The following is a 14,200-nucleotide window of genomic DNA, read 5'->3' on the forward strand; positions in this document are numbered from 1 at the left end:
ATGACTGACCCCCATCCCCCCCACATGACTGACAATCACATGACTGACCCCATCCCCCCACATGACTGACCCCCCCACATGACTGACCCCCCCCCACATGACTGACAATCACATGACTGACCCCCCCCACACGACTTACAATCACATGACTGACTCCCACATGACTGACAATCACATGACTGACCCCCACCCCCCCCCCCCTCACATGACTGACAATCACATGACTGACCCCATCCCCCACATGCCTGACCCCCCCACATGACTGACAATCACATGACTGCCCCCCCCCCCCACATGACTGACACCCCCCCCCCCCACATGACTGACAAACACATGACTTACCCCCATCCCCCCCACATGACTGACAATCACATGACTGACCCCCCCCACATGACTGACAATCACATGACTGACCCCCACATGACTGACAATCACATGACTGACCCCCACATGACTGACAATCACATGACTGACCCCCATATGACTGAGAATCATTTGACTGATCCCCCCCCCCACATGACTGACAATCACATGACTGACCCCCATCTCCCCCACATGACTGACAATCACATGACTGACCCCCATCCCCCCACATGACTGACAATCACATGACTGACCACCACATGACTGACCACCACATGACTGACAATCACATGACTGACCCCCCCCCCACATGACTGACAACCACATCACTGACCCCCCCCCCCCACATGACTGACAATCACATGACTGACCCCCTCCCCCCCCCCACATGACTGACAATCACATGACTGACCCCCATCCCCCCACATGACTGACAATCACATGAGTGACCCCCCCCCCACATGACTGACAATCACATGACTGACCCCCATCCCCCCACATGACTGACAATCACATGACTGACCCCCATCCCCCCACATGACTGACAATCACATGACTGACCCCCATCCCCCCCCACATGACTGACAATAACATGACTGACCCCCATCCCCCCCCCCACATGACTGACAATCACATGACTGACAATCACATAACTGACCCCCATATGACTGACAATCACATGACTGACCCCCTTCCCCCCACATGACTGACAATCACATGACTGATCCCCATCCCCACCCACATGACTGACAATCCCATGACTGACCCCCCCCACATGACTGACCCCCATATGACTGACAATCACATGACTGACCCCCATCCCCACCCACATGACTGACCCCCATCCCCACCCATATGACTGACTATCACATGACTGATCCCCCCACATGACTTACAATCACATGACTGACCACCACATGACTGACAATCACATGACTGACCCCCCCACATGACTTACAATCACATGACTGACCCCCATATGACTGACAATCACATGACTGACCCCCATCCCCCCACCACACATGACTGACAATCACATGACTGACCCCCATCCCCCCCACATGACTGACAATCACATGACTGACCCCATCCCCCCACATGACTGACCCCCCCACATGACTGACCCCCCCCCACATGACTGACAATCACATGACTGACCCCCCCCACACGACTTACAATCACATGACTGACTCCCACATGACTGACAATCACATGACTGACCCCCACCCCCCCCCCTCACATGACTGACAATCACATGACTGACCCCATCCCCCACATGCCTGACCCCCCCACATGACTGACAATCACATGACTGCCCCCCCCCCACATGACTGACACCCCCCCCCCACATGACTGACAAACACATGACTTACCCCCATCCCCCCCACATGACTGACAATCACATGACTGACCCCCCCCACATGACTGACAATCACATGACTGACCCCCACATGACTGACAATCACATGACTGACCCCCACATGACTGACAATCACATGACTGACCCCCATATGACTGAGAATCATTTGACTGATCCCCCCCCACATGACTGACAATCACATGACTGACCCCCATCCCCCCCCACGACTGACAATCACATGGCTGACCCCCATCCCCCCACATGACTGACAATCACATGACTGACCCCCCCCCACATGACTGACAATCACATGACTGACCCCCTCCCCCCCCACATGACTGACAATCACATGACTGACCCCCTCCACCCCCACATGACTGACCCCCATATGACTGACAATCACATGACTGACCCCCATCCCCACCCACATGACTGACCCCCATCCCCCCCACATGACTGACAATCACATGACTGACCACCACATGACTGACAATCACATGACTGACCCCCACCCCCCCACATGACTGACAATCACATGACTGACCCCCATCCCCCCCACATGACTGACAATCACATGACTGACCCCCACCCCCCCCACATGACTGACAATCACATGACTGACCCCCATCCCCCCCCACATGACTGACCCCCCATCCCCCCCACATGACTGACAATCACATGACTGACCCCCATCCCCCCCACATGACTGACCCCCATCCCCCCCCACATGACTGACAATCACATGACTGACCCCCCCCCACATGACTGACAATCACATGACTGACCCCCATCCCCACCCACATGACTGACCCCCATCCCCCCCCACATGACTGACAATCACATGACTGACCCCCATCCCCACCCACATGACTGACCCCCATCCCCACCCACATGACTGACCCCCATCCCCACCCACATGACTGACCCCCATCCCCCCCACATGACTGACAATCACATGACTGACCGCACTGTCCCAGAGGGGATTTCTATAGATAAACAAGCTGTGTAATAGAGCGGAGGCCATTACTCCATCCCTGACTGATGTTACACAAGGAGCTGCAGCTTCTCCAGATACAGAAGCTCTGAGGTCTCCAGCACGGTGCACAGAACACACTGTAATGGGGTTTATTCCCTCTGACCACCAGGACCCCCCAATCCTGAGAGCGGGGCCGCAGTGTTACATCTGACCCTACTGACATGATTGGGCAGTCCCCGTACAGTGGGTGGTTGGTCGCGGGTCTCCAGCAGTGCTGAATCAGATCCTCTCCGATCATAGTGATGAATATCCAAGGGATATAACATTACGTCACATGTGATGGAGGATCTGACTACACAGGACTAGGCTGTAGTCTGTTACCATAGAGACACATAGGTCGGTATACATATATGCAGAGTTGCTCCATTGCTGCAGTGGCAGGTGAATAGAGTGGCGCTGTGGCGGTAATAAATCACGGCGAGCTGCGCAGATTGTAGGTGAATCATCTCATTTACTTTAATGATTTCTGTCACAATTTACCTTATAAATGAGGAAATTAACCCCTTAGGTTTTGCAACAGCGAGTTTCCTCATTTGTGTCCGGAATTCATCTGCAATGTCTGTGGAGTAATATTCTGTCTCAGTCTCACCCTGTACAATACATTAACCCTTCACAGCCTGAAAAACATCACAATCCCTTATTCTTCCTGTATGAGGACTGTGGCGCCACCTATACAATCACATGGTGGGCAGAATATTACAGCTGTGACATCACCACAAAGGGAACACAGCATCCAGCAAGATTAGCAAGAATATATAATACATGTGATCACTATGGGGCTGTATATACAGTATGTGATCAATATGGGGCTGTACATACAGTATGTGATCACTATGGGGCTGTATATACAGTATGTGATCAATATGGGGCCGTACATACAGTATGTGATCACTATGGGGCTGTACATACAGTATGTGATCACTATGGGGCCGTACATACAGTATGTGATCACTATGGGGCCGTACATACAGTATGTGATCACTATGGGGCTGTACATACAGTATGTGATCACTATGGGGCTGTATATACAGTATGTGATCAATATGGGGCCGTATATACAGTATGTGATCACTATGAGGCCGTACATACTACATGTGATCACTATTGGGCCGTACATACAGTATGTGATCACTATGTACATACTACATGTGATCACTATGGGGTCGTACATACTACATGTGATCACTATGGGGCTGTACATACAGTATGTGATCACTATGAGGCCATACATACTACATGTGATCACTATGGGGCTGTGCATACAGTATATGATCACTATGGGGCCGTACATACAGTATGTGATCACTATGAGGCCGTACATACTACATGTGATCACTATTGGGCCGTACATACAGTATGTGATCACTATGGGGTCGTACATACTACATGTGATCACTATGGGGCTGTACATACAGTATGTGATCACTGTGGGGCTGTACATACAGTATGTGATCACTATGGGGTCGTACATACTACATGTGATCACTATTGGGCCGTACATACAGTATGTGATCACTATGGGGTCGTACATACTACATATGATCACTATTGGGCCGTACATACAGTATGTGATCACTATGTACATACTACATGTGGTCACTATGGGGCTGTACATACTACATGTGATCACTATTGGGCCGTACATACAGTATGTGATCACTATGGGGTCGTACATACTACATGTGATCACTATGGGGCTGTACATACAGTATGTGATCAATATGGGGCCGTACATACAGTATGTGATCACTATGGGGCCGTACATACTACATATGATCACTATTGGGCCGTACATACAGTATGTGATCACTATGTACATACTACATGTGGTCACTATGGGGCTGTACATACTACATGTGATCACTATTGGGCCGTACATACAGTATGTGATCACTATGGGGTCGTACATACTACATGTGATCACTATGGGGCTGTACATACAGTATGTGATCACTATGAGGCCGTACATACTACATGTGATCACTATGGGGTCGTACATACTACATGTGATCACTATGGGGCTGTACATACTACATGTGATCACTATGGGGTCGTACATACTACATGTGATCACTATTGGGCCGTACATACAGTATGTGATCACTATGGGGTCGTACATACTACATGTGATCACTATGGGGTGGTACATACTACATGTGATCACTAGGGGGCCGTACATACAGTATGTGATCACTATGGGGCCGTACATACAGTATATGATCACTATTGGGCCGTACATACTACATGTGATCACTATGAGGCCGTACATACTACATGTGATCACTGTGGGTCGTACACACAGTATATGATCACTATGGGGCCGTACATACTACATGTGATCACTATGCAGACGTACGTACCCTGTGTGATCACTATGGGGCTGTACATACCCTTTGTGATCACTATCGGGTCGTACATACTACATGTGATCACTATTGGGCCATGCATACCGTGTGTGATCACTATGGGACCATGCATACCCTGTGTGATCACTATGGGGCCATAGATACTACATGTGATCACTATGGGGCCGTACATACTACATGTGATCACTATTGGGTCGTACATACCCTGTATGATCACTATGGGGTCGTACATACTACGTGTGATCACTATTGGGTTGTACATACCCTGTGTGATCACTATGGGGTCGTACATACCCTGTGTGATCACTAAGGGGCCGTTCATACCCAGTGTGATCACTATGGGGCCGTACATACAGTATGTGATCACTATGGGGCCATACATACAGTATGTGATTACTGTGGGGCCGTACATACCCTGTGTGATCACTATGGGGCCGTACATACTACATGTGATCACTATGGGTCCGTACATACCCTGTGTGATCAGGGTATGTACTGGGGTCGTACATACTACATGTGATCACTATTGGGCCGTGCATACTACATGTGATCACTATGGGTTCGTACATACCCTGTGTGATCAGGGTATGTACTGGGGTCGTACATACTACATGTGATCACTATTGGGCCGTGCATACCGTGTGTGATCACTATGGGACCATGCATACCCTGTGTGATCACTATGGGGCCGTAGATACTACATGTGATCACTATGGGGCCGTACATACTACATGTGATCACTGTGGGACTGTACATACCCTTTGTGATCACTATGGGGTTATACATACTACATGTGATCACTATTGGGTCGTACATACCCTGTGTGATCACTATGGGGTCGTACATACCCTGTGTGATCACTATGGGGCCGTACATACTCTGTGTGATCACTATGGGGCCGTACATACAGTATGTGATCACTATGGGGCCATACATACAGTATGTGATTACTGTGGGGCCGTACATACCCTGTGTGATCACTATGGGCTCGTACATACTACCTGTGATCACTATGGGGTCGTACATACCCTGTGTGATCACTATGGGGTCGTACATACCCTGTGTGATCACTATGGGGCCGTACATACCCTGTGTGATCACTATGGGGCCGTACATACCCTGTGTGATCACTATGGAGCCATACATACAGTATGTGATTACTGTGGGGCCGTACATACCCTGTGTGATCACTATGGGGCCGTACATACTACATGTGATCACTATGGGTTCGTACATACCCTGTGTGATCAGGGTATGTACTGGGGTCGTACATACTACATGTGATCACTATTGGGCCGTGCATACCGTGTGTGATCACTATGGGACCATGCATACCCTGTGTGATCACTATGGGGCTGTACATACTACATGTGATCACTGTGGGACTGTACATACCCTTTGTGATCACTATGGGGTTACACATACTACATGTGATCACTATTGGGTCGTACATACCCTGTGTGATCACTATGGGGTCGTACATACCCTGTGTGATCACTATGGGGCCGTACATACCCTGTGTGATCACTATGGGGCCGTACATACAGTATGTGATCACTATGGGGCCATACATACAGTATGTGATTACTGTGGGGCCGTACATACCCTGTGTGATCACTATGGGGCCGTACATACTACATGTGATCACTATGGGGCCGTACATACCCTGTGTGATCACTATGGGGTCGTACATACTACCTGTGATCACTATGGGGCCGTACATACCCTGTGTGATCACTATGGGGTCGTACATACCCTGTGTGATCACTAAGGGGCCGTTCATACCCTGTGTGATCACTATGGGGCCGTACATACAGTATGTGATCACTATGGGGCCATACATACAGTATGTGATTACTGTGGGGCCGTACATACCCTGTGTGATCACTATGGGGCCGTACATACTACATGTGATCACTATGGGTTCGTACATACCCTGTGTGATCAGGGTATGTACTGGGGTCGTACATACTACATGTGATCACTATTGGGCCGTGCATACTACATGTGATCACTATGGGTTCGTACATACCATGTGTGATCAGGGTATGTACTGGGGTCGTACATACTACATGTGATCACTATTGGGCCGTGCATACCGTGTGTGATCACTATGGGACCATGCATACCCTGTGTGATCACTATGGGGCCGTAGATACTACATGTGATCACTATGGGGCTGTACATACTACATGTGATCACTGTGGGACTGTACATACCCTTTGTGATCACTATGGGGTTATACATACTACATGTGATCACTATTGGGTCGTACATACCCTGTGTGATCACTATGGGGTCGTACATACCCTGTGTGATCACTATGGGGCCGTACATACCCTGTGTGATCACTATGGGGCCGTACATACAGTATGTGATCACTATGGGGCCATACATACAGTATGTGATTACTGTGGGGCCGTACATACCCTGTGTGATCACTATGGGGCCGTACATACTACATGTGATCACTATGGGGCCGTACATACCCTGTGTGATCACTATGGGGTCGTACATACTACCTGTGATCACTATGGGGCCGTACATACCCTGTGTGATCACTATGGGGTCGTAAATACCCTGTGTGATCACTAAGGGGCCGTTCATACCCTGTGTGATCACTATGGGGCCGTACATACAGTATGTGATCACTATGGGGCCATACATACAGTATGTGATTACTGTGGGGCCGTACATACCCTGTGTGATCACTATGGGGCCGTACATACTACATGTGATCACTATGGGTTCGTACATACCCTGTGTGATCAGGGTATGTACTGGGGTCGTACATACTACATGTGATCACTATTGGGCCGTGCATACCGTGTGTGATCACTATGGGACCATGCATACCCTGTGTGATCACTATGGGGCGGTAGATACTACATGTGATCACTATGGGGCCGTACATACTACATGTGATCACTATTGGGTCGTACATACCCTGTGTGATCACTATGGGGTCATACATACTACATGTGATCACTATTGGGCCGTGCATACCCTGTGTGATCACTATGGGGTCGTACATACCCTGTGTGATCACTATGGGGTCGTACATACTACATGTGATCACTATGGGGTCGTACATTCCCTGTGTGATCACTATGGGGTCGTACATACCCTGTGTGATCACTATGGGGTCGTACATACCCTGTGTGATCACTATGGGGTCGTACATACCCTGTGTGATCACTATGGGGTCGTACATACCCTGTGTGATCACTATGGGGTCGTACATACCCTGTGTGATCACTATGGGGTCGTACATACCCTGTGTGATCACTATGGGGTCGTACATACCCTGTGTGATCACTATGGGGCTGTACATACAGAATGTGATCACTTTGGGGCCGTACATACTACATATGATCACTATGCAGCCGTACTTACCCTGTGTGATCACTGTGGGGCTGTACATACCCTTTGTGATCACTATGGGGTCGTACACACTACATGTGATCACTATTGGGCCGTGCATACCGTGTGTGATCACTATGGGACCATGCATACCCTGTGTGATCACTATGGGGCCATAGATACTACATGTGATCACTATGGAGCTGTACATACCCTTTGTGATCACTATGGGGTTGTACATACTACATGTGATCACTATGGGGCCGTGCATACCCTGTGTGATCACTATGGGGCCGTACATACTACATGTGATCACTATGCAGCCATACATACCCTATGTGATCACTATGGGGCTGTACATACAGTATGTGATCACTATGGGGCTGTATATACCATGTGATCACTATGGGGCTGTACATACAGTATGTGATCACTATAGCACTATACATACTCTGTGATCACTATGGGGCTGTACATACAGAATGTGATCACTATGGGGCTGTACATACAGTATGTGATCACTATGGGGCTGTACATACAGTATGTGATCACTATGGGGCTGTACATACAGTATGTGATCACTATGGGGCAGTACATACAGTATGTGATCACTATGGGGCAGTACATACAGTATGTGATCACTATGGGGCCGTACATACAGTATGTGATCACTATGGGGCTGTACATACAGTATGTGATCACTATGGGGCTGTACATACAGTATGTGATCACTATGGGGCTGTATATACAGTATGTGATCACTATGGGGCTGTACATTCCCTGTGATCACTATGGGGCAGTACATACAGTATGTGATCACTATGGGGCTGTACATACAGTATGTGATCACTATGGGGCTGTACATACAGTATGTGATCACTATGGGGCTGTACATACAGTATGTGATCACTATGGGGCTGTACATTCCCTGTGATCACTATGGGGCAGTACATACAGAATGTGAACTTGATAGTAGGAAAAAATGACCTTTAGCCAGGCGCTCGGGGATCCAAAGAGATCTCACAACCAAGTCATGGAGGTGAATGTAGATTCAAGCTTTATTGGTATAAAACAACAACGCGTTTCGGGGTTAGCATACCCCTTCTTCAGATTGACAGATTTGTACAGTACAGTGCAACAGAGGGCTTTTTATACACACAGTGATTGAAAACAAGATGGTGGCAGGGTCACAGGGTCAAAGTGGGAGGTACAGCAATAACGATGGAGAATGCAGAAAAACTGAAAAGTAGATTTTTAGATCAACTTTTGTACTTCTACCTATACACAGGAATAACAGTGAATTAGAAATAAAAAGAAAAAAATTTAATTTATTAAGTAGTATGAGAGAGAGATGTATTACTTTGTCCGGTTCATATACTGAATGGAGGCTTGGTGCGCACTCACTGTTAACAACATCGCCGTGCGCTCCGTGGACAAAGTAATACATCTCTCTCTCAAACTACTTAATAAATTAAATTTTTTTCTTTTTATTTCTAATTCACTGTTATTCCTGTGTATAGGTAGAAGTACAAAAGTTGATCTAAAAATCTACTTTTCAGTTTTTCTGCATTCTCCATCGTTATTGCTGTACCTCCCACTTTGACCCTGTGACCCTGCCACCATCTTGTTTTCAATCACTGTGTGTATAAAAAGCCCTCTGTTGCACTGTACTGTACAAATCTGTCAATCTGAAGAAGAGGTATGCTAACCCCGAAACGCGCTGTTGTTTTATACCAATAAAGCTTGAATCTACATTCACCTCAAATGACTTGACTAGGGTATCATCCACCTGCGCTGTGACCCTTCTTTCTACCTATTCCCCCGATAAAAGACACGGACCACATACTTTTGGTATAAAGGCCACAGCGGCCATTTTATTCAAAACATCATAACTTAATACTCAAATATTAATTAACCTTTAAATAACATTTAACATACTCAGGTAACATTACCTGACCACACATATCCATATACAAACAAACTAGTGCAAATATCCTTTAACTCTACTCTACCACCTAGCCAGAGAGAGGACTTGGAGGCAGCCCAAATTTTCCTCGGGTCTCCTACTTTGCCCTGGGTCATCCCTTCCCTTAACCCCAGGGCACCGCCTTCAGAGACCCCCGCCCCTTTGGGCCTCTCCCGCAGGGTTTCACCACACGAGGCTGGGTACCGCCCCCAGCCTCACCATCCCATTCAGTGCCAATTCTCTCCAATTGTCTCCAAGTCCCCCTCTAGCTCCTGCCGCTGCGACATCTCAAATATACCCCACCGATGATCACGACATCAGGGCGGGCGGGCAACTTTCTCCCTCGGTGTCTCCTCGGCCCGTGGTCACTACCCCACTGTCCCCCATATTTATAACTTACCCTAACTCTCCACCCCTTGTCCCCCATCTGCCCTCCCTGAACTTTCCCTGACCCCGGACGCTCCAGAGCTTTCCCCTGTCATGGACCCCCTCCCCTCCCATACTGTCCGGTCCGGGGTTGTCTTGATTGTGAGATCTCTTTGGATCCCCGAGCGCCTGGCTAAAGGTCATTTTTTCCTACTATCAAGTTCACTAACAGGATCTCCCTTTGGACCCATCCTGAAGACCTCCGGGCCTGCACGGATTCCTCCACTATCACCTCAGATTGATCTAATATACGCTCCAGGTGAGCGGTCCATTCATTAGACCCTCTACTTGTCCCCACTTCATGTGGGGTTTGACTCAATATTTAGGGTAATGCACTAGGCTCCTCTTTGGGCCTTCTCTTTTTTCTTTGTTTACATACAGAATGTGATCACTATGGGGGAGACTTATTAAAACCTGTGCAGAGGAAGAGTGGTGCAGTTGCCCATAGCAACCAATCAGATTGCTTCTTTCATTTTCCACAGGCTTCTTTAGAGGCCTGTGGAAAATGAAAGAAGCAATCTGATTGGTTGCTATGGGCAACTGCACCACTCTTCCTCTGCACAGGTTTTGATAAATCTCCCCCTATAGGACTGTACATAACCTGTGTAATCACTATGGGGCCGTACATACCGTGTGATTATTATGGGGCGGCTGCCATTATATATCTGGGGCATAAATGTCCACATCTTGGGATATGTTTTGTACAGTAGTTGGTTTTCACATGTACATTATAAGGAAATTATTATTTGTGGAATTCCCCACAGCAAAAATATTGCACAAAATATTTTTGACTGACGTGTTGTAATGAAGTTTTTCAGAAGTTTCTCTCTGTCTTCTCAGGATTCATCTGCATCATCACTGGGTTGTATCTCTTGTAGTCGGTTTATACTTTAGGCCTCCGTACACAATGGAGGAAAGAGGAATCAGCAGCAGCCTTTTCCTCTGTCCACTTTGCATTCTCAGCTGAGCCGAGTGTGCGTGTGTTGAAGCCTAGAGGAGATATTATAGGAGGACCCTTCATACAGCGGCCACAATCTCTGCCTCCTGAGGCCTCTGAGTATCTGAGATGAGGAGACAATCATGGGTTATATGTGCATTGTGCCAATCCTCTGTTTATTCCTCCTGGAAATGTATGACTAAACTTTGTAAGTGGGGCAGTACAGTACAGCCGTGTCCAGTCAGTGTGTACAGGGATGGCCCAGTGCTGCACGTGGTAGAGGGGAGCCCTAATATGGCGCCACCCTTTATTTGCATTAAAGAGTTTTTCTTTATAAGTAAGTCCTCCATACATTTCCAGAAGGAATAATCGAGCAACTACAAAATGCAGAGTTAAAGGAAAACATGAGCTTGTGTCAAGACGTAAGCAGGGAGTGTGGATTAGCGGGGATTGGGAACCATTGGAACAGCAGTGACATGGATCAGGGATGGTTTTACTACATTGAGCCCTTACAGCACTGGAGAAACCTTCAGACCATGACATGGCTCCAGCCGGTGTGTCAAGTAAATGACAAAACAGACAGATTCCTGGCCTCTCCATGTTGTATTTTCTGGTTGGTGCCCTGTTCGGGACCCTTTACGTAAGTAGGTGGTCATTTGGCCGCGTAGCGTCGTCCTTAGATCCCCCAGGGCCATGTTTAAAGAGCCTTAGAACTCAAAAGGAGCCTGATGGGTTTCTGGATTTAAATTTATAATATATATAGATATACATTTTATTTTTATTTTTTTTGCAGGATCAAGAGAAAAATGACATTTAAAATTAATGTTAACTTCAGTGACTACACATACCTGTACACAGACGTCAACACCTACATCCCAGATATCTCAACCGCCCCATGCGAGGCTTCATCACCGTTCAACAGATACGCCATTGTCGTGATTTATGCTTCTGTTTTCTTACTTAACATAGTGGGCAACAGCCTCGTGATCCTTGTCATCTGCCACAACAGAGTAAAGAGGTCGTCCACAGACGTCTACCTGCTGAACCTGGCCATCGCCGACCTCCTTTTTTCCATAACGTTGCCCTTCTGGGCCTCATACAAAGTCAGTGAGTGGATGTTTGGCATCACCATGTGCAAAATCATCTCCATACTCCAAGAAGTCAACTTTTACAGTGGAATCCTCCTGTTGGCTTGTATAAGCGTAGACCGCTACCTGGCTATTGTCCATGCAACAGAATTCTTCACCAGGAGGAGGCATTGGGTGAAGTTTATCGCCATCGCTATCTGGATCATCTCATTCGCTCTGTCTATTCCAACCATTTGGTTAAGAGATGTCTATACAACCCCCAGGAGTGGAGTGGTCTGTCACGAAAACCTGGCAGAAGAAACTGAGAAGTGGATGCTTAATATTCGTATCGGACGACACTTGACGGGATTCTTCATCCCGTTACTGGTTATGCTCTTCTGTTACGGATTTGTCATAAAGACACTTTTTCAGGCCAAAAATAGCCAGAAGCACCGAGCAATGAGGGTTATCCTAGCCGTGTTCTTTGTCTTCCTGATCTGCTGGCTGCCCCACAACATCACCGTAATTGTGGACTCTCTCATGAGGACAAGGCATATCAATGAAACCTGTGCCCTACGAAACAAGCTGGACACGGCCCTGGACATCACCGAAGTGTTTGGGTTTACCCACAGCTGCATTAACCCTATTCTGTACGCATTCATAGGACAAAAGTTTCGACACAGTTTCCTGTCTATCCTTGCAAACAAAGGGATTATAAGTAAAGATAGACTGTCCAGCTATGGACGCAGCCTCTCCATCATGTCATCGTCAGCCTATACATCCACCACCATCTAGTGCTGCAAAGAATCAGTCACTATAGGGGAAAAAGACCAAAAACTAAGTCAAAGAAGTCACGTGACATCAGAGCCATGTGCACTATAGATGTGAATTATGGGATGATAATCTGTAGAGTCTTAATATAAAGAAACATGTTATATACAGAACAGTGCTCATCATGTATAGTGAGGAAGATTTTGATTTAAAAAAATTTAACACATTTGGACAATTATGTTTTTTTATTGTTGTTTTTTTAAAAGGGAAAAGATCATCAGAAAATGAGCTACTGTATATATCAAGTTATCAATTTCATTATCTATAATTAAAAAAGTCTCCAAAATTTTAGTCTCTGACCACAATAATGAACTACCACCTCCTGTTCTGTAGAAGTCACTTCTCAGCAGTCTCCTCCTCCTTTTCATCACAGACAGGATTACACTGACAGGTAACAACTATATATAGATAACACAGGATCCACCATTCACTGTAGACTGACCCCTCCTGTTCTGTAGAGATCACTTCTCAGCAGTCTCCTCCTC

At 47.2% G+C, this 14,200-nt stretch overlaps 1 protein-coding gene across 2 annotated transcripts; it reads left to right on the forward strand.

Annotated features, from left to right (window-relative positions):
* Positions 1–11,047: 11,047 nt before the first annotated feature.
* LOC130284631 (C-X-C chemokine receptor type 2-like) lies at positions 11,048–13,983 on the forward strand. Of its 2 annotated transcripts, none has more exons than XM_056535155.1 (2): positions 11,048–11,139; positions 12,611–13,983. In XM_056535155.1, exon 2 carries the CDS (start codon positions 12,624–12,626, stop codon positions 13,677–13,679), a length of 1,056 nt encoding a protein of 351 aa, XP_056391130.1. In that variant the 5' UTR covers positions 11,048–11,139; positions 12,611–12,623; the 3' UTR covers positions 13,680–13,983. The 2 variants fall into 2 exon arrangements, with proteins under 2 accessions (XP_056391130.1, XP_056391129.1); XM_056535154.1 differs by lacking the exon at positions 11,048–11,139 and adding an exon at positions 12,181–12,457.
* The last annotated feature ends 217 nt before the right edge of the window (positions 13,984–14,200 follow it).

The sequence above is a fragment of the Hyla sarda genome, chromosome 8 (genome assembly GCF_029499605.1).
Source record: "Hyla sarda isolate aHylSar1 chromosome 8, aHylSar1.hap1, whole genome shotgun sequence".
NCBI lineage: Eukaryota > Metazoa > Chordata > Amphibia > Anura > Hylidae > Hyla > Hyla sarda.